This window comes from Falco naumanni, chromosome 3 (genome assembly GCF_017639655.2).
Source record: "Falco naumanni isolate bFalNau1 chromosome 3, bFalNau1.pat, whole genome shotgun sequence".
Classification (NCBI taxonomy): Eukaryota; Metazoa; Chordata; class Aves; order Falconiformes; family Falconidae; genus Falco; species Falco naumanni.
The window spans coordinates 23,967,917-23,993,029 of record NC_054056.1 but is presented as its reverse complement, the minus strand read 5'-3'; the positions used below and the strand labels follow the sequence as shown (position 1 = coordinate 23,993,029).

General features: G+C 38.7%; 1 protein-coding gene across 2 annotated transcripts in view; it reads left to right on the top strand.

The window, feature by feature from the left end:
- DTNBP1 (dystrobrevin binding protein 1) overlaps positions 1-24,411 on the top strand; it is a 72,531-nt gene extending 48,120 nt beyond the window's left edge. For both annotated transcript variants that reach the window (XM_040586641.1, XM_040586640.1), the window contains 3 exons: positions 17,806-17,961; positions 19,888-20,031; positions 23,507-24,411. In XM_040586641.1, coding sequence (XP_040442575.1) covers positions 17,806-17,961; positions 19,888-20,031; positions 23,507-23,754 — 548 coding nt within the window. In that variant the 3' untranslated portion in view covers positions 23,755-24,411. The remainder of the gene's footprint in view (positions 1-17,805; positions 17,962-19,887; positions 20,032-23,506) is intronic.
- Positions 24,412-25,113: the final 702 nt, after the last annotated feature.

The window sequence follows — 25,113 nt, the reverse complement described above, 5'->3', positions numbered from 1 at the left end:
CACAAGATGCTAGGAGTGCTTGGCTTGGTTGATGGAGGGGGGGGCTCCAGGGAGACTTCAACATGTAAACCTGTTGAAGGAACTAGCATCAAGAAAAAGAAAAATTCCTGAAAGGCCGGTGTGTGTTGGGATGGGGTGGTTTGGGGTTTTTGTTTTGTAGTAATTAGTATGCCTCCAGCTAATTGTTAATTATGTTAAACTGTTCTAGTATTTATTCAGCAAAGAGGCTTTCTTAAATCCTGTAAGCACTGAAAATACTGTCTGCCTGTGTTGTGATGCTGTTCAATCTTTTTTTTTCTAGTGTCAATTGTTTTCTGACTTAGCGTAGTTATCAAATTACTGCGACGGAGGAACATAGGAGTATTTGAACAACTTCTACTGAAATCTTTAGGGTATCAAAGTTTCTTTCATAAGCTATTGATTGTGAGCTTCTTGGGAACTGCTGCTTTTCTGTTTACGGACAGTGAGAATTAATAGTTCCGTGGTATAAATTTAATCATTGACGACCTAATCTGGTACTTTTTTATGTCGATGTCAATTTTGCCATATTCCATTAGTTGGATCCCTGTTCCTGTGATGTCCTTTCTCATCATTCTTAGTTGCTGTTTTGATATAGAAAGGCAATATGGCATCTGGCTCCTGCAAAGGCTACTCTGAAGAGTTCTGTATAAAGCCACGAGATTGTGTATAACCATTAACTTTGTTCAAAAGGATAAGTCTGAGGAAAAATGTGGGAATGCTTTTTGATTTTTATCATTGCTGGAAGACTTAACCACATCTCAAGTCCCAAACCCAATTTGGATTCCTTCACAGATGACAAAAGCTCCAAACATCACTTACTAACTTTATAATGCATTGACCTCTAACTTAGTCTGGTCATTTCTGCGATGAACATGTCCTTTCATACTCTAAGTATAGGGGACAGAATAAAATTCAATAAAAATACAATTGATTTTTTCATTTCCCTTAAAACTTCTGTTTAAAATTATCTCTTAGCTAGGAATGCCTATTTGCCATGGACAAAAGCATGCTGTTTTATCCTTGGCTCTAAGTTCCATGTAGTATGTGATGTTTCCTCCTTTTTCTGTTTTACTAAGCTCTGTGGAAGGTGTTAAATTACATAAAAATGAAGTTTCTGTACCTTGTAGCGTTTTTTTTAGAAGTGCCTTCCTTTTTTCTTTAAGTACAAGTTGCTGACTTCTCTCAGCATTTGTAAATGGAGCATTAGTGGACGAGTGGGATCTCTTATGTCATGACCTAAAAATAAAATCTAAAAAGCTGCATGCCCTCCCTTTCCAAGTGTTGGACAATTGCCAAAACTTTGCCTTAAAGCCCACAAGCAGTGGACTAGGACAGCTTTTTGCCTTAAAAGATAGGTGGAGTCACATGCGGATCACCGAGCTAGCATCTCTGGTGGGATGGAGACAGATTTGCTCTGACAATATAATGCATTTTGCAAGCTTCTATTTTAAGAATTCCTTGTGCTGTGACTTTTTTTAAGACTATATCAGATTTGGACAAGTATTTTGTTTCTCTTTAGAGTCTTACACTTCAGGAGGCTCCAAGTTCATACTGATATTGTTGAATTCTGCAAGTCAAAAAGTGTGTATACCTGGAGAGGTATTTTTATGACTGCTTCTAAACATAGCTCTTCTATAGTTCAGCTACTTCGTCTTGTACTTTGGTACCGTTACTCCTTGGCTGGGTGTAATCCAGTCAGCGTGACACCTGAGAAGTGATTTACTGCAGGACTTCCTATGTCATCTCTTTACAGAATTTTTGGAGTGATCTGAAAAGTCTGAATTTTGTGTTCAGCTTCATGATGAGCGTGGCAAGGGGCAGTGGAAGTGCAAATGGCACGTCCTGTGTGCTGCCTGGCTTGAGACGCCCCAGCTCCGGGGCTCCAGATCTGTTCTGGAATGAGAAGGTAGCTCAGCTGCTGGGCTCTGACAGTTACTCTCCTAGTTGAAACAAAGATACCATTTGTAATGACTGAGTAGTTGAGTAGCTTGTATTTGGGAGGCAGGGAAGGAGTGTGGTCTTAATTTGCTCTATCAGTTTATATAACCTTGGCGATTCGGTGGATGTACGTCATGCTTCCAGTACTGCTGATGTGACTAGTTGACTGCTGCCTTTCTCTCAAATCTTTCACATCTGTTGCTATAGGTGAATAAAGGTGAAGGGTGAAATCTGTTCAGCTACCTGGACTTTTGAAGAATATTTAAAACAAAATTAAATGTGAAATGCCCTACATTGAAGGCTCACTTTAAATGTGAGCAGAACTCACCATCTCCTGATCTGATCACGAGGTGTGTTTCCAAATAAAGAATCATCAGATGTGACCTATATCATTATAGGCTGGTTCGCTGTAATATATGTGCTTCATTTTACCTGTGGGTTTAAGAATGGCATTTCTTGTTTTAATTTCTATATACATTACATGCATGCTTAGAAAATGCGATCCCTCTCAGGCTCGTATTTTTCCCCCCCTAGGCTGAGTATCATCATTCAATTTACTATTTAGAAAGCATTAAACTAGTGTTAGAAAAAACAGGTCATGAGTGTTTAATAGCTGCTGATATGATTACAGTTTTCACTTTAAAAATAGATTATAATAGCAGTATGCAAGTGTATAATTTCTGACCTATTTTGAATGGTAAGTGGAAACTGCTACCTTGCAAATTTCTTCAGCAAAATGCAGTTCATTCTAGCCTTCTAATACTTACGGTGTTCATATGTGAAATTATTTGTAATACATTGAGTACAATGTACTCATACATCTACCTTTATTAAAATTTACTTAGGGGTTTTGCATCTGTATAGAGATTTTAATGTAGAAAATTAATTCATAAACATAAAGTAATGAAAAATACATACACATATATTTTACTTAAACTAGATTAATGTTGTAAAAAGACCCTTGTTCTGAATATATATAGGCAAACTAGCATTTTACAGGGAACCCGACAGTTTGTTTTTTTGCATGAAAGAAAGGAACTAATTAATGTTTCATGAAAATCTATAATCTTTTATATATTTTATGATTGGTTTTGAAGAATTTATTGCTTTCTTGAGTAATGCACCAAATTAACAATTTTATTTTGAAAATATCGTTTTGATGTATTATCAAGTCTTAGTGCTTTTTTCTTCCTTCTGGACCAAAGTTTCGGCACTTTATGATTAGATTCATCTCTGTGATGGAGGCACTGTTTGATGTTGATACTGTATTTACTGCATATATAAACACTTGTGTCGTCAAGGGAACTTATTTAATAAGTAAGACATGCATGAAAAATAGTTTCAAAGGAGTAATATCAGTAAGAGTATTTTAAAATAGGAGGCTTTTTACCAAATGTCTACAGTTTTATAGAGCATGAAATGATAATAATGATGTTACTTTGATTCCTTATGCATGCTTCAGTGCTCATTAGTCTTGGATAGTCACTATTGTAAAGAGATTTGATAGTTTTTAAGAGAATCACAATAGGTTGAAGTTCAAAACTTGCTGAATACCTACTTGGTGTCTCATTCGTTCAATCCCGGAGAAAAAATACTTCCACCAACAGAACAGGAATGCCCCCATAGTATTTCTTTAGTTGATTCCCACCGACACCTCAAGACTCATCACATTTGTGTTTTAAAAGGCAGTGCAAAGTCTGAGCATCAAATGTTTAGATTCCATAATATTGTTTGTATCCCACTTCCATCCAATTTAATCTTTTATTTAAAAAATAAAGTTTGGTCTTCGTGACTATGGACAAAATTTTCCCTGTATGAAGCTGGTGAAATCAAACGTGGTGTCATCTGTTGGAGTCTGCAGCAGCAGCAAAGAGATGAGAAATACTCTGCCTCAATCTCCGTTGAAAGCTTAAATCTTAAACTTCAGAATTTTATTTCTGTGTTAGTATCAAATAAAAATACTGTTGGTTGCTTTAAAAAGAAGGCAACAAATCTCTTCGCCCATGGAAATTGGATGCTGTTGGGGCTGACAAAGCAGATGTATGATGACAGGAAGAAAGAGAAGGAAACAGGGCAGATATAATGGTGGCCTGAGGGCAATGTTTTCCCACTGTCATGCCGGATGTGCTGTGAAAAAATAATTCATATTTAATAAAGGTCATATTGTGTTCTAACGATATCCTCATCTTCTAAAATTAGTGGATATCCAGCTTTTCAGAGCGTGTTGTGCCAGCTTAGGTATGGAAGTGAGGAAGAACTGGCCACTGAGTAGGATCAGTACACCTTTTTTTGCAATTTATCTTTAAAATCAGCAGTTCTGCTTTCTTTTTTAAGAATCACTGTGCAGTTCTGTATGGGCTCTTTGAATGGTTACAGGTACGTGTGGCTGTACCTGTTCGAAAGGTATAGCATGTGATTTTCCTTGCCATAGAAAATGATGCTTAGTGCAGAGAGGTCATGTTTAGAGGAACAGAGTAAAAGTTAAGAAATCTAACTCTTTCAGAAATCAGCTGCATGTTTACAGTAAGCAGGAAATGCACATGCATTTTGTGAGGTTTAAAGTACATGTGACTAATTACTGCTAAAATATTCTAAAGAATAAAATTAAAAGTGGAATTAGGGCCTTATACATATTCAGGGAATAAGGACAATATTATAAGTTAAATATTTTGTACTTTTAGTTGGCCTAAAGATGAATGTTTTTATATTACATACAAATGGCAGAAGTTGATTGATATAGGTGTCGGGAATTAATTCCTCATTTTGTACTGTTGCAGCACAGGCACAAATAAGCACTCGCTGTCCCAAGATGTGGCAGGAGACGTTGAAGACTGGTCTGGCATCCATGCACTGGAATAAAAGAAGGCAGGGGAAGGGGGTGAAAGAGAGGTTTCGAATAGCTGCATATGTTGAACAGAATGATCTTATAGGAAGCATATTCTACAGGTTTCACAGTCCTAATTACATGGACTTCCCTCTTCAGTCAGCCCCCTTCCTTGTTCCCTTCCCCCTTGTGCTTTTATCAGCTTCCTGAATTTCTGCTTTTTATTTGCTCCTCACTGTCACTTTGATGTCTGTGCATCCTTTAGGTGGGTTTTCTTTGTTTGCTTGAATAAGATACTGTATCCTAGGTGTCGTCTGTCAGTTCATTTTTACTGTAGGCATAGGGTTTAGTCACTGATGGTCACGCAGTATGTGCTTTCTCACTCGTTTCTATGGTCTCTTGTGTTTTTTTGTCTGGCAGAGTAGCTTCAGTAGTGCGTATTTCTTAGGTAATGGCTGATTTTATTGCAGTGGCTTTTTGTTCTTGGTGTTTGGTTTCAATATGGCAAAGCCTTCTGTGCCTGTTTTAAATTTCTTTCTCCCGGTTGGTATTGGTTTTCTCCTCGCAACTTGTTTCATCTGGACTGGACGTGAGGAATCCAGAATAAAGGGTTGTATCTTATTTATTAGCTCTGTTCAGCAATCTGAGTTGTCAGTTGCCCTTCTCCTCCACCCCTGCCCATCTTCACTTCTCTTACTGCTTATTTCATTTCCTTCCATATTTCTCTCCCGTTTAGCGCTCTGCTGATGCATTAGTAACATCACACATCTGCTCCATCCTCTCTGCTTTGCTGCGTGGCTGTCTGCCTTCTTGTTATGTATGTGTTGAGGTGTTGGGCGAAGCAGCTGATAGACCTACCAAGTTTTATACTGCTTTAGTGATAATGATTTCTCCTCATAAGAAGTGGGTGTAAAACTGTGGACATCAAATAAGGAAAAAGTCCTAGCTGTTAATTGCGCCTTTTTTATGAAGATACAGATGACCCGGTTCGTTATGTTATCCAGTGAAAACTTCTCTAGCTGTATTTAATCCCAATAAATTAATCTATTAATCTCTATTAATTAAAATAATTTATTAATCTAAAGGCATTAAGATCTTAGATCTTGCACACATGAGAAAAGCCCTGCTAGTTTTTGCACAATATCTTTAAACCAGCCTAATATAGTACTTGAAATATTATTGTTGCAGTCATTTAAATCAGTTTGATTTGAATAGCAAACTTGAAAAATCAATTTATCTGTTAATGCAGGCTAAACCAATACAAGCACCAGTTAAAACTACACTGTTACTTCATGCCGGTGTTGCCATTGATGAATTAATGGCTAAACTGCAGAAATAGTTTGAGTGAACATGGTTGTCATTACGGCTTTAGCTGGCGCTGATGATATGGTGCCTGTTGGTTTTACACCTGATGTCAACTCTATGCCAGCTGCAGGAGGACAGATGATGCTGATCCTCTTTAAAACAAACAAAAAGCACCAGAGGGTTTTCTTCTTCAGAATTGTTTCATCTGGAAGAGTGATTTTTGTATCCAGCCACCAGTGTTTCCTTGGTGTGGCAGTGCCAATTTGATCTAGTACCATAAAATCAGGTTTATTGTTTGGGGCAGTGATGGTGTCCGTTGACTTTGCAAACACTGATTCAATAGTTTAGTCTGGTTGTCTTGAAAGAATAAGCACGGTAAAAACTTGAATGTCAGAGTAAAAATTTGAAAACTACTGATATGTTATGATCTGGTAGCTTCTGTTCCTATTAACAGCAAATAATGGCTTCCATATGGAATACCAAAATTCTGTAATTTAAAGCATGAGACATTCCACAGGGTTGAACAAAACAAAAAAGTAAACCCAGCCACACTCTTCTATCATAGTTTACAGACTGTAAGGAAGATAAGGTTTTGGTTTTCTTCCCATCTGCCTATGTCATACGGGTTGCTCTTCAAGGTTTGTCTTTAAATGCTTTAAAAAATAAAACAGAGATGTCAAAGTTGCAGAAATCTTGTTCTGAATTAGCAGTAAATTTATGGAAGTGCTTTGACACTATATGTAAAGACAACCTTTATTCCACCTTCAATATTTAAAGTTGCAAGTTTGAACAATTTGGAACAATTCTGCTAGAAGATGGCACACAAGTCAGTCAGCAAGTCAGTGCGAGCAGATCACCTTCCAGGGCTCTCTTTTTTCCTCCAAAAAATTTATCTTAAATATTTTTCAAGAAGTTTAATTAAAAATCTAAAAATCAATATCCTTTCTTTAGAACTGACATACTCAAAATTGCCTTACCTCTGCATCACAATCCATGTCCTAACCAAACTGTTTTTCTTTTTCACGTAAGTCAAAGTTTCACATCATTTGTAAAAATGCTGAGTGGAAAAAAACACACGTTTATATTTCAGCACTTAGCACAAGATGCCCTCTTTCTTGTTATATAATGCCATTCTCTGACAGAAAATGAGGTATTTCAATTGTGAAAATAGTCATATATTCTGAAAGTACTGCTTTATGGTTTGCCACATTGTTCTGTTTGAAATGTAGTATGAGTCTTGTTTTGGTTGTCTTTCTTTTATTGTGCCTGTATAGTTGTTACTGTCCATTTGACTGAATTTAAAAGCAACCCATTAATTGAACAACACTATTGTAAGACAATATTATAATGTAGTTTGAAGAGATCTGTCTTACAGTATTATAAAAAGTCTGGAAAACACAGGCCATTGCTAATGCTGCAATTTAGCTTTACTAGTAACTAGCACTGTTAACGTGTTCAACTTTTAAAAAGGATGATGGCATCTTTGTTTTGCATGTGAGAATAAATAGGATTTTTTAAAATAAGCTGGTTTGTAATAACTGATACTCTGTGTGTAATGAATATGCAGGACTGTGTGTGTTTTAAAATTCCTCAGCTGGTAACATGTCCCTTAATAGCTGTCTGTTAGCAAATTAGACCCCTCTCATGCTATTTTATAGAAACTGTTTGGATGCTCCTGGATGCTGATTTGTTAGAATGAATGGTTCTTCAGATCTTGTTTTGCTAATCATATCAAACAAAAGTGTTTAGTCACCACTGAGATTTCTAAAGATAGTCTGTAGTGTGAGTAGTTTTGGGACTTTAACTGAACAGTGTTGAACTGGACTGGATTTGTAATCTAATGGTTCTTTTTCTCCTTAACTTCTGAGAGTGAAGAAATAAAACCAGCAGTAATAGGATGAACGAATAACAGGGATTTTTGCTTGTATGGAGATGAATGACAGAAATGGAAGAGGAAATAGACTAAATCATCAAGAAACAATAAATACTTTAAGTATTCTGTGTGTGCTACTGATTTAATGATTGGCTTATGGTCTTTTTAAAAGGTTACTGCATATGAAATTTTGACATTGTAAACCAACTAGGCTTCTACATGAGGGAAAGAGTGATTTCACTGGCAGTCCTGAAGTTCTCACTACTTGAAAATTTAGGTTTAATTTGTAGAATTTTTCCCCTGTTAAAATAAAACAGAAAGAAATTGAGGAAAAAAAAAAACAACCAACCCAAAACCAACCCAGTGCTTTCTTTTTATTTCTTTTGTAGTTAATCTCTAGTACTTCTATGTTGCTTGAGCCTGCTCCAAACAGGTAGACATGTTTTAGCGTAACATGCCTCATGTGCATCTTTGGACACAGAATCTGGTTTTGTTGAAATAAGGGATTATTTCTTGTTTAAATTGTGAAATTTAGGCTCTGTTAAAAGCCCGATTTAAGTTTTACTAACCAGGCTTTAATGTTCTTAATACTATCAGAAAACCACTGCTGATAGCCAAGGAAGAGCTCTTGCTCTTGATTGCAATAACACTCACAGGCTTTGTGCTTTCAGAACTTTAGTTTGATAATGAATTCAGATGAGAGAGGACTGATGATTCGGAATGGCGTCTGGCATCAAATACTTTAAATATAACTTGAATTTGCAAAATGTCCTCTTTCACTATTGAGTAAAAATGTTTTAATACTTCTGATGGACATAAAAGTTTTAGTTGCGACACATTTGTAAAGCACATCTGTTATCAAATGTAGTTTACGTAATGCATACTGAATGCCTTACCACGTGGAAGAGATGTGAAAAAAATCAAATTCTCTTTCAACTGGTTGCACGATTTTTTTCCTGAAAGGTACGTTTTCTCTTTTCTCTTTCTGCTTGAGCAATCATTGCTTATATTAACCAAGAGTTGCGTTAAAGTATGTCTAAAAAAAAAAAGTCTACTTAAAGTCTAAAATATGTCACTGTCAATGTAAAGCAAGTCAGATTACACTGAACCATACTGAAACGATGAATCTGCAGCTCATTCCTTTTGGCTCTGAAGCCTGTAGGACTTTTTGGCAGGCTCTGCCTCTCCCTCTGGAGAAGGAGGTATAAAACTGCATGTTCAGATCAGAAGACTGATTATTCTGAAAACAATATGTAGAATAAACCCCTCATTCTGTTTTAGTTAGTAGGTAAGACTACAACTTGTTCACATTCGGGTTTTTTGAGGCAAGATTTATTTAAGCACTGAATGGTATTGTTCTGCTAGCCTGTGTAGCTAAAGATGGATATAGTCTAGGTGAAGAATAGTTTCACTAAAGCAAGAGTTTGACGCTTGAAGGACAGGTAGAAGCTGATACCTGCCAACTGATTTTCCTTGTTGTGGAACCCATATTTTCAACATGTGCACGATGTGTTGTGACAGCAAAACAGTATCTCATAATTTATTTATAGATCTATGCATGCACATAATTTGATCTAGAAGGCAAAATATCTGAGTTGTGCAAAGGTTCAGATTAGCACTGTTCTTGTAGCAGAAGACGTTTGCCTGCTTTGTGAGCCTTCCAGTTCCAAAGCAAAAGTGGTTATCTTTTTGGAATGGAAAGTAGTAATTAAATTGTTCAGTAGATCGATTTGTACTTGGCTGATGGGATGTTATTAATCTTGTTGGGGACAGTTTCATGGACTTCTGCAAACCTGAACAGAATACTGCAATGCTGCGGTTTCTATTTTAAGTGCTCTGGTTTTAGATTTGCTACCGATTAGTTTTTCCATTTGGAAATGAATATTTTTGAGGTAAGACAAAAATAAAAGTAATTGGAGAGTGTACGCATTAAATACAACTTGTCATGACAGTAGACCAGTGATGAGTCATTCAAACTGTTTTCAAGTACAATTTCTGTAATAGTGGGATTTTTCTAGTGTGTGGCTAGATTTTTAAAGCCAGATTGTCCTCATAAATAAACCTATATCTACTAAAGATACATGTGATATTGTCAGGTTTATTTACAGTGAAAATAAATACTTTGCAGCTTACTAACAGATTTATTGTTCTTACAATACCATGGGTGGTGGATTTACAGTGAGGCAGGAAACAAGCACGTGAGCCCAGATACTTGCCATTTTGGTTATTTCAACTTACTTTCTGTGCTAGTGAGGTTCTGCTTAATGTTATCCTTCCCTTGTCACCTTTTCTTCTCTTTCAGTTGGACAGAAATCTGACTAAAGGAGAAACAGAGGAGTTAGAAGACTAACCCCCCTGTGCCTGCCCCACCCCCCCACCCGGAGTCACTTTACTAAATCCTGTCTTCTAGAAGGACAGATATCATGGCTTAGTATTCTTGGGACCGTAAATGAAATTGAACCAGAAAACTGGAAAATGGTGAATTGTAGATTTGTTAAGGCAGTAGTCATTAAGTATGGGCCTGGAGGAGAGAATTCCCCTGGTAAAGCTTTTGCTCTAACATTACCATGCACTGCAAGACATGCATTTGCACATCTGAAGGTAGGAAAATACTGAGGCAAGTGTGGAAAAAAAAACCCTAACATGTTGTAGAACAGTGTATCTATGATGGGTCTGACTGTAGTTAAAACCAATTAAAACAATTCTAAAATTGTTCCTGATTACCACATTTGCAGGCATGAAAATGTGTCTGCTCTTAATTTGAAAAAAAAAAATCCAGAAGTAGGCAAATGCACTCAGGGTTCAGGATGTTTTTTAAGAGAAATAAAATGGCCAAAAGCATTCTTACTGTTTCGGAACCGCAGTAGATGTAGTTCTAAAATGAGAGTCCATTCTGCTGCTGTGGACCCCCTTGCAGAGGAGTCCTCAGCCTGGTGTATTTTTAAGCTTGCAGAGAATAGAGAAAGGTGAAAGCAATCTAAAGAATATGTGTCATGTAGCTGCTGTGTAGGATGTTCTGTTTGTTTTGTTGTAAAAAAGGTACAATTGGGCAGGGCAGGATTTAAGCTTTTATACAAAACTTCAGATGCTCTAAGCTTGTTGGAACCCCTACGTTAATTATCGTGGGCTGTATTAACTGCTTAAAAACTCAAACAAACCCAGACTGGTCCATAGCTGGGACATGTGCTCCTCTGCAGTAGCAAGCCACTGCTCTGCCTTAGAAACGTCTCGTCGCACTTTACAAGGCTTTAAAATGTAGGAGAGAGCTGAAGAGAACTGTGAAGGTCAAATAAATGCAATAACCTTTTGTTCAGCTGTCCTGAAAGATCCTAATTCTGCCAGGGCCAAATATGCTTTTCACACACTGTAAGGCATATGACTATAAACTTTGGGTGATTATTTTTTAAAAAATCCTAGATGTATTTACATTTTTAGAACCAGATTCATGCGTTTGCTGTTTGGTGGAGCGTATTTTTAGTATCTGTTAATTAGGATGATTTCCTGGTAGCCATGTGAAGTTTGGAGTTACGTGGAAACCTTTACCCAGGCTGTTTCCTGTCGCGCTGGTCGGAAGCTGCTTCTTCCTCCAGGTGCTGCTTTAGTCCCTGGAATCTTGGCATACACAGGCGGTTATTTTCAGTGGTTTATTCTGATGTTTATTTAGGCTTATTCTCTATTTTTCAAGCATCTCAAGTAAGGAGCTTTTTAGAGGGAATTTCCAAGGTAAGCCAACTTGTTGAAAGTGCTTATTGGGCAACTTAAGAAATAATTTCTGTGCACTAGTAAAAACCTTTGCTCTTCCTCTTGACTGGATTATTTCTGGGTTAATTAGAGTTTTCATATTCTGATGCAATCTATAAAAACACTAGTTAGAAATTATCAAGGAATACATACAGTCATGTGTAATGACTGATTTTTTAAAATGAAGAAACATTTTAATAAAAATAACATTGATAATTGTAATTTTAGTAAAATATATCTTCATGAAAATGCACGCTTTTGAGAGATGTCAGACTTATTTGGAACGATGTATATTTTTTCCACTAGAGATGATCTTTCCATCAGTGAAGTCCAGTGAAATCCTGCCTTCACATTCCAGTGAATCAGGGCTTAGTTTTTTTGACTGTAATTATTTGAATATAACTTTGGTTTAAAAAAATTTACTTAGGAAATAAGCTGTTAAATCTGAGTTTAAAAACAATTATATCTTGACATTTTCTCGTGTTTTCTTTTCACTCCTATTTTGAAGAAAGACTGTGCACCTAATTCAGATACCTTAGAATTTTTTTAAGTTTTGCCAATGGTCTTTCCCCACTTGTCAGCAAAATGTCATGCAGGAGTGTGCTTGAACCTCCTCCCTTATTATCAAAATGTATTCTAAATTCAGTCAAGAATAATTCAAACATTTAATTCAAATATTTTGGGAAAAACTGCATCCTTTGAAGCACTCCCCAGCATCTTGTCTTGCTTTGATATTTTTACTTGAAAGGGTCTATAATGAGGCAGTGGCAAGTATAGGTTGCTGAGTTATAATGCACTCATGTTACTTGTCTGTCGGTCTTCCCTTGCCTGTTCTTATTCTGATTTTTGAAGGCTTTCAGTTATTTAGTGAATAGCCAGCTTACTAATACATCTTCCGCTTTCTGTTTTTATGGTTTTATTGTTCTGATTTGTGAATGCTTTCGGTTCTTTATTGAATAGCCAGCTTACTAATAGGTTTTGACAGACTCACCCAATATTCTTGTAGCCAAATTATGATGTTACAGTCCGGATGGATGGGCAACGAGATGGATAAATGACTGGTTGGTTTAGATGGTAGCATTTAATGGGTCATACTCGACCTGGAGGCTGGTAACAAGCAACAGTGTCTTCCCTGGAGGAAGTGATGGAGGGCACGCTCACCGAGTTTGCAGATGACAGCAAATGGGGAGGGTCAGTCGATACAGTGAGAGCAGGGCTGCCATTCAGAGGGATCCAGAGAGGCTGGAGGAGCGGGCTGATAGAGAACAGGAGAAGTTCAACAGGTACAAATGCAAAGCCCTGCACTGGGCAAGGAAGAGCCCCTGCAGCAAGAGCAGCTGGGGAGCAGCTCTGCAGAATGGCCCTGGGGTGGTGGGTGGGCAGCGAGCTGGGTACCAGCCAGCAGCTGCCTGGCAGCAGGGGAGGCCACAGCATCCTCACCTGTGTGAACAGGGACGTGGCTGGAGAACCAGGGAAAGGATTATCCTGGCCTGCTCAGCATGTCTACGTGCTGGGGCCAGTTTGGAGCCCCCCAGTACAGGAGGAACATCATAATTCAGCTACATAAATATTGAAACTGCTTGAAACTTTTATATCTTTAGTGAAAGCAAAAAACCTGAGAGGAATACTTGCGTACATTTTGTGGTCCAGTTGAATGAGTCTACAAAAAGCCAGACGAACTGTAGAAGGGGGGAAAAAGGGAGCATTTATCTAAGCTTCAGGTTTTGGGTTACTCGGTATCTTTCCCTCTTTACAGCAAATACATTTACGGATTCTAGTTTACATGAAGAACTATAAGGTAACATAATGAATTAGTTGAAGGAAAGTATACTGATTGTGTAACAGTATGAAACACCAAAAAGCCATCCATTTGGACAACTTGACACCTTTCACTTTCACTTTACATCTAAGGGATGTGTTAGCAATCTAAATAACCAGTGTTCTCAGTTGCTGTTAGTTTTTTGTTGTTGTTGTTTGTTTGTGTTTGTGGGGTTTTTTTTTGTCGTTCTTCTAATTTGTTTTATTTGTAGGGTTATTCATTCAGGAGATTCGTTGTGCATAACTGGAAATTATTTTAGATTACAGTATAAAATGGACATTTATTTTGTTGGTTGGATAGAAACTTTAGGTACTGTGGAAAAATTTTCATTTGTGGGAAGTGTCACTCAGGCATATGAATGGTACCAGAAAATGGTGTCCTTTACACTTGAGGCATATGGTTGTAAGCTATTGTAATTTATTCCTCTGGAGTTTGGATTCTTCTACTGGCAAGTTCAAATTCAAATATACTTAAGATACAGAAGGGGGAGGTTCTGAGAAATAGAGTTAATTTGTAAATAAAAATATTTTATAAAGACTTTAAGAAATCTATCATGAGGTCTTGGCTTTAATTAATTTAATCTCATATTAGGAATACAGTGTGTGGTTAGCGCATCTTCTAGCTGCAGAAGGGTATCAGAAATGTAAATTGAGATGTGCAAACATGGATGTTGTACCAAATAATAATATTATACTCCTGGTCTTGTCTTAAATTTCTAAGTCTTTGGCCTGTCTGTACAGCTATGTGGTGGTGGGTTGGTTTTTTTTTTCCCCAGACAAAAAAAAGGCTGGGGGTGGAAATGTCTGTAGGGAAAATCAGTGCTTTAAGGTACTGATTTTTGGGGGTGTGGGGTTTTTTTGGTTGTTTGAGTTTTGTGTGTGTGTGTCTTTGTTTTTTGTTGTCATTGAACTTCAAGAGCACAGGCCAGTCCTTTTAATGGCTGGAATTAGCTGGTACATCTTTCCAGGTCCTGTTAGCTGCTGTAGGCAGGCTCCACAGGGGCAGAAACAGATGATGACTATATGGCTTATTCTCGTGCTGAGGTATCTGGAGAAGTAGAGCTGTCCCCTGAACATACTCATGTGGCTAGAGGAGGCGAGGCCAGCGTAGCATCTCAGTAGGGGTGCCCATCCCCAAAGGCTGCATCAGGCTGGGGTGACTGATCGCAGGGTAGAATTGGCTGCTGTGCTTCAGTGCCTGCGTGATGAGTGCAGGGCTGGGGAGAGCGCGTTGCTCAGCACTGTTGGAGAAAATGAGGTTTTGTGCATGAGTGCTGCCCCTTCGCTTGGGCTTTGGAGGAGGCAGGCTGCAGGTTGTGCCGTGACTGCAAGGGAGGCGAGCTGTGGGTTAGCCATGGGGCTCTTCCCGGGGATGGTGCAGAAGGCTGTATGTCAGCACTCGAGTTCCCAGTTTTTAAGAAATACTTTGCCTACATTTAGTTCTGTTCTTTTAATTCATAGCTGGTGTAGAATGGAAGTTGCCTTTTATTTGGTTATCATGGCAACTCCAGTGAGTCTGCATGGAACTGTGAATTAGCATTTTCTGTGTAGTCTGTCTTTTTTTGTCCCTGCGCACAGCAGTGTGGTTGAGAAATAGGTGCAGTTACTAATTCAAAGGTACAATTTTATAGTGAAAGGGAAAATGTGATAGTATTTTAAGCGTGTCAGGTCTCAGTCTGCATCCTGGGAAGTATTCATATATGGACATGAACAGTGTATGATAGTATATGGATGATACTTTTGTCTGTCTTAGAAGTCCTTTGGTGCTGGTTCTATTCAGGCTTTTATAAACATGTAGAACTGCACTTGAGATGTGGAAAATGTAATTCTGAATAGCTTTGTAAAAGAAACAATACACCCATTTTCTGTGGTTTCATGTTTGACTGTTAGCTTCATCTAGCCATCTTTAGCATTTCTGACAACAAACAGAAACCTGAAATGTAGCAGTTTGGTTTTGCTTAGCCAAGCAACTTTTATTATACCTGGCAGAGTATGAAATCATGCAGCAGGGCTCTTGATGTTAATTCTCTATAACTGACTTTGGAGAGCAAGCCTATGACAATTCTTCAGCTAGCGTATTTGAGTTTCTTCAGAATGTGTCAGCACAGCAGGCAGCTATTACCATTTAGTTTTGGCCAGTGACAATTTCAATAGAATCATAGAATCATTTAGGTTGGAAAAGACTTTTGAGATCATCAAGTACAACCATTAACCCAGGACTGCCAAGTAGCAAAAGGAAGAATCAGAGTGCAGTGTTAAGAAAGAAGTTCTATCGGTCTCAGATGTTATCCGTGTTTTGGGGTTAAAAATATCCTGGGCTACCATTATAGAGTGCAAAACTGTCAGAATATATTATGAGAAAGACAGGAAATTTCTGTTGTCAGTGAGAGCCCCTGGCTTTTATTATTATAATTGAATAGCATTTCTGCATCATACACTATTTTATTAATAATTGCTCATCGTTCAGGACTGTAGTAAAGGAGTTGCTCCAGGGAGCACTGAGTTATTGTACACCACAGTGTAATTGATAATAAAGACATGTTGGCTTAAAGGAAAATGCTTTCCTTATTATAGAGTGATGTTTTACTTATGAAATCTGCTTTAAGAAAAAAATTATTCTTATGTACTGATGTTTTAATGGATATTTGGTGTGTCAGTCCAGTTTTATGGCTCCTTTTGGCAGCTATCACAGCTCAGTTGCTTCTGTATCTGCTCTGTGACCTTGATGCAGGCAACAGAGTGAATTGCTGCTGTCTGATGTTTTTGCCTGGCTTAATAAAACATGTTCTTCATTTGGATAATAATCTCCATAATGGTAAATGCTTTTAATGAATGTCCAATGTCCTTATTGTAAAATATCATGAACATAACATTTTCCCTGGAAGACTGACATTATGCTTGTCCTAGAAAACCTTACGTTCTTTCAGCATTTGTCTGTATGGGTGCCATAGCCTAGCTCTGTCTGTCTGGTGTGTGAAAGCTTGGACATTTTTTACCCAGCAGTATTTGTTGGAGCTTCCCCTAATGGGTAGAACAGACCAGACCAGCAGCTCTTCTCACCACCCCCATCCTTTCCATCAGCAGCTCAGCTAGCAAATTCTTTTTTTTTTTATTGTAAACGGTGAGCTCATGAGACCAGCTTAGAAAAATGAACAGAGAACTTTGAGAAGAAGGGCTCCAGTTTACATATTCCTCCTAAAAAGCAGGGTTTTTCCTAAAGCATATTCTAATAGTGGTCTGGCTAGAGTTAATACTACTACGTCTTTTTGTTCTAGAAGATGTTATTCTTTACTAAACAACCCAATCATTTTCTTTCAACATCTTCTGGCCAGTCAGTGACTCCTGTGGAGCAAAGCAGGAGGGAAAGAGTTCTTTAATGGTATTTGGTCTGGTAGTTCTTTCACTGTAGGAGGGAAGAGGAGCTGCCAGAGACCCAGCACAGATACATACAAGCAAATCCGGTTGTCACTGTACGTCTGTACAAGCGATACAAGCTGGCCCTTTCTGCTTGGCGTCCTATTAGTAATTTATGGCAGTTGGCTCCGCTTTTTTGGTGCCAGTATCATCACTGTCTTCTGGCACATTCTTTGCTGCTGTATTCAGAGAACACCCTCTGTATTGGTGTTAGTGACTGTGTGGTGGTGTCACAGGGAACAGTACTGTCTGCCTGCCTCCTGTGGGCTCAGGCTGCCTTCACAGCTTCTGTGCACTCCTACCTGCGCTACAGGCAGGATAGTCTTCTAAGGATTTTTCTAGTCTGTCTGAAGGCTAACAAAACCAGAATGTCCCACACATATATGTGTATTTATATGTATGTACATATAAACATACATACATATATATCTTTCCACTTGTTTGATGGTGGAAGTGGGGTAGAAATGCAACATTCAAATAAAAAATATTGCTTTTGTGTGTCTGGGGTACATATGAAAGCAGGAGCGTCATTATCTGATAGCTTTTTTGGCAGAATTCTGAAATCCTGATTGTCAATGGACAGATCTTTCAGATGTTGGCACTTGTACAGTTCAGGAAATCTGCATCTTGCCTCAAGATGAATAGTTATGACATTACTTTAATGTGAAGGTTATGCTGCCTAATATAGTATTCTTGTCCTTTCGGTTTTAAAATATAGTTGCAAAGCGCAGAAGCCTTCTTTTATAACAGCTGGTGTTAACAGTCTGTAGTAAGAATCTGTCAGTATTGAACTGGTTCAGTAGATTTTAAATGCTGAGAGTCAGGGGGACATACATGTAGCATTTTATTTGTTTGTTTGTTTTACACTCAGCTGAGCTAGATGCTGAACATGCACAGAAGGTTTTGGATATGGAGCACACGCAGCAGATGAAGCTAAAGGAGCGTCAGAAGTTCTTTGAAGAAGCCTTCCAACAGGACATGGAGCAATACCTTTCTACAGGATACTTGCAGATAGCAGAGAGGCGAGGCAAGTTTTAAAATACCTTCTGTGTAATCCACAAACTCACAGCTTGGAGAGCACTAAGGGGTCAGTCAGCAGTGGGTTTAATGCTTATAGATGAAGCTTTGCCATGTCTTAAATTCTAACTCGGTGGAACTGAAACTTCAGAGAAGCTTGTTAAACAAACTTTGGGTTCATGGGGAACTAGATACCGTAGAAAATCAGTGAGGCTCTCTGCTCGTTGCCTGAGGAACTGCAAAGCACTGAAGTACATCTGCAACAGCGCTTTTCTCTGCAGCTGCAGGGTGCACCCATATCACTAAAGGTATGGGTGGAGGGGGTCGCTTCTGTCCACTGGAGTTCCAAAGCCTGGGATTGTCGCCTGGCAGAAGGTGCCCCTGAAAAATTTTAGAAGTGCAGAGGAAACCTCAGTGTTGCATTTCAAAACAGTTCTCAGGTGGTAGCTATTTCCATTGTCTACGTAACATACAGAGTATATGATTAGGACATGGGAGATTAGGTTAAGTGCTCTCATTATGCGATGACTCGGGTAGGGCACCTCCTGACTCGGTAAGCATAAGAATGCCATAGAGTACAGACACTTCTGCGTGGGAAGTATCCATATGTTGGGCCAAAATGCAGGAACTGTAGGACTAGAAAGAAAGCAAGTGGGAGATGGTGTCACTCATGTGGCAGGAAAAAATGCAGAGATTCTGTCCTCGCTCCATGACCAGTTCTGCTACAATTTGTGATCTCGGAGCAGAGAATACCATCCAAGATTTTCATTTCTCTGCGTGAGTGCTATGAACGCTCATCTGCAAGATGCTCTAGATTGATTGCTAGAACAGTCTTCTGAGAAGTGGGATATGTAAGTCTAAATTCCTTCGGTCTAGGAAGTAAGTGCGTTTGGATCTCCTGCTCTCTGTATATATATAGTCCACTTAGACTAAAAGTGGACGTTGTCAGTGGCTAGTACTGGACACACAGCTCTGTTAGAGGGTTGGGGTACCTAATTTTCTGAACCTCAGCTTGGCAGTGTAATGCAGAGCCCATGTATATCAAAGAAACTGTGTTAATGAAAGATTTGATCCTGCAGTGCATGCAAAACTACAGGGCTGTAGTGTATTTGAGAAAAAAAAACAATCAAATGATGGGATTTCATCTCTGTTCACATATGAAGGCTTTCAATAGTGTAATTCTTAAATTGAGGTGAACCATTAAACTGTTCACGGTAATATTTGATGTTACATGTGCAGCAACTGGACTTGAATCTGTGTAGCTCTGAACTTGTTTTGTGTTTGCATATTTTATTGTTCAAGGAAGAAGATGCTCATCCAAGAACTTAATCCCCTTGTGAATTGTCAGTATTGTATTGACAATAATAAGTAATTTGCCAGAGTAATAAATACGAAATTCCCGTGCTGAGAGCAGATATTGGGCATCAGCCTAGGTTTTACATACTGCTGTCATTTATTAGACTAACTGAAAGAGGAAGAATGGCTGCTCTCTGTGAACATTAGTCCTTATTTATGAATTTCCATGTCCCTTGTATATTGACATTTCGTGATTGTGTGCTTAAATGGGTTTGTTTTTCTCTAAAAAGACTTTCAGTTGAGGGAATTGGAAAGGAGTGTTGCAAAATGGAAAGTTTCAATCTTTGCCCCTGAGCCCCATCCTAGCATATTTCTGATAACACTACTGCTATAAATATTGTTGCTAAAAACGTTTTGCTTTACAAAAACAGTAATGGACATCAGTTTCACCACAAAGATTGCACAGAGTGCTCTTGGATTTGGGTTGAGATTGCTGCTGAGCAGCTCCTGTGGGTGTGCTCCTTCCATATCTAGTTTAATTGTTAGTAATGCATACTATTATAGCAGCTCCTGAAGCCTTTATAGGTAATAACTCGTGTAGCTGATTGTCAGTTTGCTCATTGCGCTGTTTTTACTGCAGAACCGATCGGAAGTATGTCTTCCATGGAGGTGAACGTGGACATGCTGGAACAGATGGACCTAATGGACATGTCTGACCAAGAAGCTCTTGATGTCTTTTTAAACTCAGGAGGCGAAGACAATAATATGCTTTCTCCCATGCTGGGTATGATACTAGTAATGACAGCGTGCTTAGAGACAAAGCGATAAATTGCCAGAATTGCTCCAATTTGTAATGTCTGATGTTATCTTATAAAACATTACACTTCATGTAGATGGAATAGTTTTCATTAGTGGTTTTCAAAACACTTAGTTGCAGTATAAGAGAGCTTGCTGCAAAACTACTTGATGTTTCTGGACTGTCTTTTTTTTATCAAGTTACTAAAGTTGCATGTTATATTTATCACAGTACGAATAGGTGATGTGTTACATACTGCTTTTAAGGCGCATTTTTTCTTATTATAAAGATAATAGAGGACATTTTAACAAACATAAACAGAAAACTTGTGGCAATTAGGTTTTTATTTTTAAGTCTGCTTTCTTAAAATTTGTCCAGAATTTTGGCATTTTGAAGTAAATTCAGACCCGTTGTATAGTGCAGGATCTTCAGTGAGAGATATTAATAGTTAACCCAGCAGTTCATATATGTGTGTATATATATATATACATAAATTTAAAACATGGCAATGTTCTGGAAGCTCCTGAATAGTGACTCTGATACTGCAGTTCTTTCATGTAGCCTTCTTACTGCTAGTAATGTTAGTTAAATTGGATTAAATTAATCTTAATCCGAAATTTTGTTTACATGTTCTGATGAACAAAACCAGATTTACGTTTTGCAAAGATGCAGCATGATGAGGGATCAACTTAAAGCAGGGAATTAGTAATACTGGCTACCTTATCCACCAGGGAAGAGTGTTTTCTTAATTAAAAACTTCAGTACTAAAATGCCTTTTCCTAAAAGAGCCAAAATGAGTTTTCTTGGGGCAGACGATGAAGCTCCTTTAATGTGTTTCTGATTTCTTTTGAAAATACAGGTTGAAATATTTTTATAAATGTACTTAGAGTGAAGAAACAGTATACTTTAAATCCTGTCCTATATTTTGGGATATGTAAAGAAAATTGTTAATAATATCCTGGGGTAATTTTCTTCCTCCCTGTGTGACGTGATTATTACCAGCCATGAACACGAAAAGCTTATGGTGAGTAGTCAAGGCACACTTGACTACTAAAGGTTTTTTGTGGTTTACTGCAAAAACTGGGAGTCAGATGGCTGGTTTTGGATAGGCGTCCAATCCATGCATTATTAAAGTTGATCATCATTTGAGCATGCAAGTAATTACAGAATCTAGGGCTGTTTCCCCCTTGCTGAGTCTTTGGCAGATGTTGGACCGAGAAGCTTTGTGGCTTAACAGTGTAACTGGGTTATCTAAGGAAGTGTAGAAACTACTAGGTGTGGTTGTTTTTTCCTAAACAGATGTAAAACTTACTAGCCTTTGAAAAAAAAAATATGTTGTGCATTAATGTATTACAGTGTGTCTGTATAGATAGTGTATATATATTTCTTTTATATATGCACATACACTGTAATATAATGTACCAGTGCTGCAATGTGCTAGCACTGTAACCTTAACACAGAGGAAATCCTGCAGCAAGATTTCCTCCTCTACAGTTACTACTGCTCGAGTGTAGTAGTCTTGGGAATCTTGCTGTTGTGGTTCCGGGTGATTCATTTCCCGCTGAATTAGACAGGGTTTTTGTGCTTGCTGTAAGGACCTGGTGCCCTAGTGTAAATCCAGACATGCAATAGTCTTCATTCTCAGAAAAATGAGGTGGCTTAAAGGTAACTCTTCATTTGGGTGTCAGTGGAGAACTGGTCAGGGCAAGATTTATTTTTCAGTTTTTACTGAATACTACAGAACACAGGTAAGTTATTTTAGTAACTGGTAAAAATGACAATTATCTCAAGACTTCAACATGTTTTCAAATTCATCTTGCTATAAATGTTGCCAGCTTACGGGCATCAGTTTTGCAACATTTCATGATACTGAAAAATTGACTTGCCTCTGTCAGTCCAAAAAACTCCTCCTCCGTGTGCATTGTGTAAATTAATGTAACACGTGCTGCTGGGTACAACATCAAAATGCCTTTAAAACATTATCCTAGTATTACTTGTGTTCAGTGTAAATTCATGTACTACCTGAAGAAGCAACTCTCGACGTGCTAGTCATGCCAGACTGACCCAGCCGGTTGCAGTGGCGGGGTGTTTTCAGTCCAGGCAGCTTGGTCAGCTGTAAAGAGTTGTGGATGTTGTACCAGTCACTTATCAACTTGTGATTAAACCAGAGACCTGCTGAGAGCAGGTTTCCCCCTGGTGGTCCTGGGTCCCAGAGGAGCAAAACCAATGTCACATACAAGGCTACTTGCTGTTCGTGTTGAGGTTCAGAATTTAAGATTGCAGCTAGTTAGGGCAAGAAACTTGCCTGAGCAACAGTGTCCACTGCAACAGCCTTCTGCTGGCTCTGGATGCTGTTATGACTGTTTTCTTGTTAAAATGTAACTTGGCTATTTGGCAGGGCTATAGGGACCAGTCACAGGGCAATGGAGTGTGAAGGGCTCTGCCAACAGCCTCAGCAGAGGTAAGGTGTGGTGATCAGCTCATTTCCATCCAACCCTCCTGAAACTTTTTTTCAATAAAATCACGAAGGATTTAAAGAGTATTTTCTCACTAAGGTTACTCAGTGCTGAAGCTGGGCGCCCTGACTGTGGAGAAACGCTTGGGTACAGTAAAGGAAAAAAGGACTTTATATGGCAAATCACGTAAGAAGAGTGTTTAGATTTTTCCCCATTTTAACTTCTTATTTACTGCCAGGAAGCGTCCAGAGAAGAGGGTCTGAGATAATTTTGAAATCTGAACCCTGAAACTGCAAGCAAACACCATTACCCTGAACCTGCTGAGAAATCTTTTTGCCCAGGACGTGGGGGAAGCATAGTCTTAAAGTCCCATTCCTGTGCACTTGAGCTACGGTACAGCTTTAGCAGAGGAATGTTTTTACGCTGTGGACAATAATTTGTTTTGCTTCTGCATCTTCATTTTTAGTCAAAAATGGAGATTACTGTTATTGCCTGTCTCCTAGCTGCTGTTACTATTTTTAATTTCACCCAGGTTTATTTGTGGTGTTCTGTTGGACAGGGTTTGGCTGGAGGATTTTCCTGTTGGTGACGATTCTTGGCACACGCTGAAGTCTGAATGGACTTTATCAAGTCAGAGTTAGGAGGATTAAGTGGTCTTGGCTAACAGGCAAAGTGGATGACAGCTCTGTCTCGCAGCAGTCAGGACGTGACGCTCCTGCGGTCTTACCTTGATCTCGAGCGTTAGCAATTCTAGACTGAGCAAGACACAGACACACCACCAGAAACAGACTAAAACCAGCCTGGGGCTTGTATTTGAGGTCAACTTCAGAAAAGCCAAAAGGCAGCTTTGTGTTTGGGGAGGGGTTTTTTTAATGTTCTGCAAAAAAGCTGCAAACCGACACGAATACAGCTCAGTAACCAGCGCTGAGCTCAGTTAATATACTGACTTCTCAATTCACCTGCTTGAGCCAAAGCTTGATTTTTCTTGTTCTTTTTCCAATTCCAAGGGCCGGACTCCAACAGCTATGTGAATGAGATAAGTCTTCAGGTTCCCAGCCAGTCTGAATTACGACAGAAACTGTCTTCGCTGTCATCGACCTGTACCGATTCTGCCAGCCAAGATGCAAGTGAAGGAGAGTCTCCAGTTGTTCAGTCTGATGAAGAGGAGGTTCAAGTGGACACTGCTCTTGCTGCTGTAACTGAAAGAAAGGGTGCTTCAGATGTTAGTGATGAAAGTGACTCTCAAACTATTTGAATCTTAAAACCATATCCTTTAAGAATGACTTCTGAATGAATGAACAAGTGAATGAAGAGCTTGCCTGTGTAACGATTTGCTAACCAAGCGTAACAGCCAGATCTTTTTACTTAGTAATACTGCCTTTTTACAAAATTGCCAGTCATGTGGAGGTTGGTTTTTAAAAAAAAAATAATTGCCTAAAGCACACACACTTTAACAGTAGTCTTGGGGCTCAGGGGAGCAGTAAAACTGTTGTATATACTATGTATAAGAGAATTAAGGGGAAAGATACAAGTTACCTTGACCACTAACCTTTAAATGGCTGATTGATTGGAAATACTTAGACTTGATGTGTAATGCCGAACCCAAATTGTTCCTTGCATGTTTTCAGCTGCTGCAACTGAAGATTTAGGATCCAAACCAAAATGCAAAGTTATTTTCTACTCTTTACTACCTACTGTCTGCCTACTGCCTTTGTCTACTAACGCAGCAGTGTCTTCTCTCTCACACTTCTTATTCAGGACCAACTTAGTTATCGTAGGTGTTAAGGAAAAAAAAAAAAACTGAAAAGGAGGAGAGATGCATACTGAAATGTTAACTCCTCGTGGAGCAGATATCTTAGCATTGTATAAACTTACTCCTCTTTCGAGATAAAATAAAGTATTTCTATCCCAACCATGTCTTTTACTTGATTACCCAAATATGTTATCCATGACAGTGAACAGAGGAGACTTAATTCAGAAAAAAAATATGGTTATTTGTAAGAAGCACCAGTGTAATTTACTTTTCCGTGGTAAAATCTGTTTGACTACACTGATGCAAACCAGCAATTTAAGGGAAATAAACCTGAATTAATTATAAATTAAGTGCGTACATGTTATAAGCCATAGGACCTACAGCCATCACCATCTTGCTGCCATTGTTTTTTTTCTGCAGTCATTTTTCTCTCTAAACTTGAGGTCTGAACGTGTCTAATGCCTGTTTCTTGTCAAGTCTCACACTCTGTTTGCAGGGATCTGCTCTCCTTTGAGAAGGCTCCTGGCTCCTGCTCCTCATGCACAGAGGGAAGGAATGTAAGCAAACAGCGTAAGTAGAAGGATGAGCTGGGATGCAGACCCCTTTCAAAGACCTGCCCTGACAAAGCTAGTGGTTGGGAATGAGGCGGCTGCTCGCCAGCTGGCAAGTGGCCAGTTTCCTGGAGGATTCACTCTTATCTCCTGTTACCTGACCCCTCTCTCTGGGAAATGAAAGAATAGAAGCTCACTACCGACACTGAGGTATCCGCTATCTAACAAGGCATCCATTGAAAGAAATTTTTCTTGAAGGAGCTTACTCACTCACTTTCCAGAAGACAGACAAAATGTCCAAAAAAGTTTT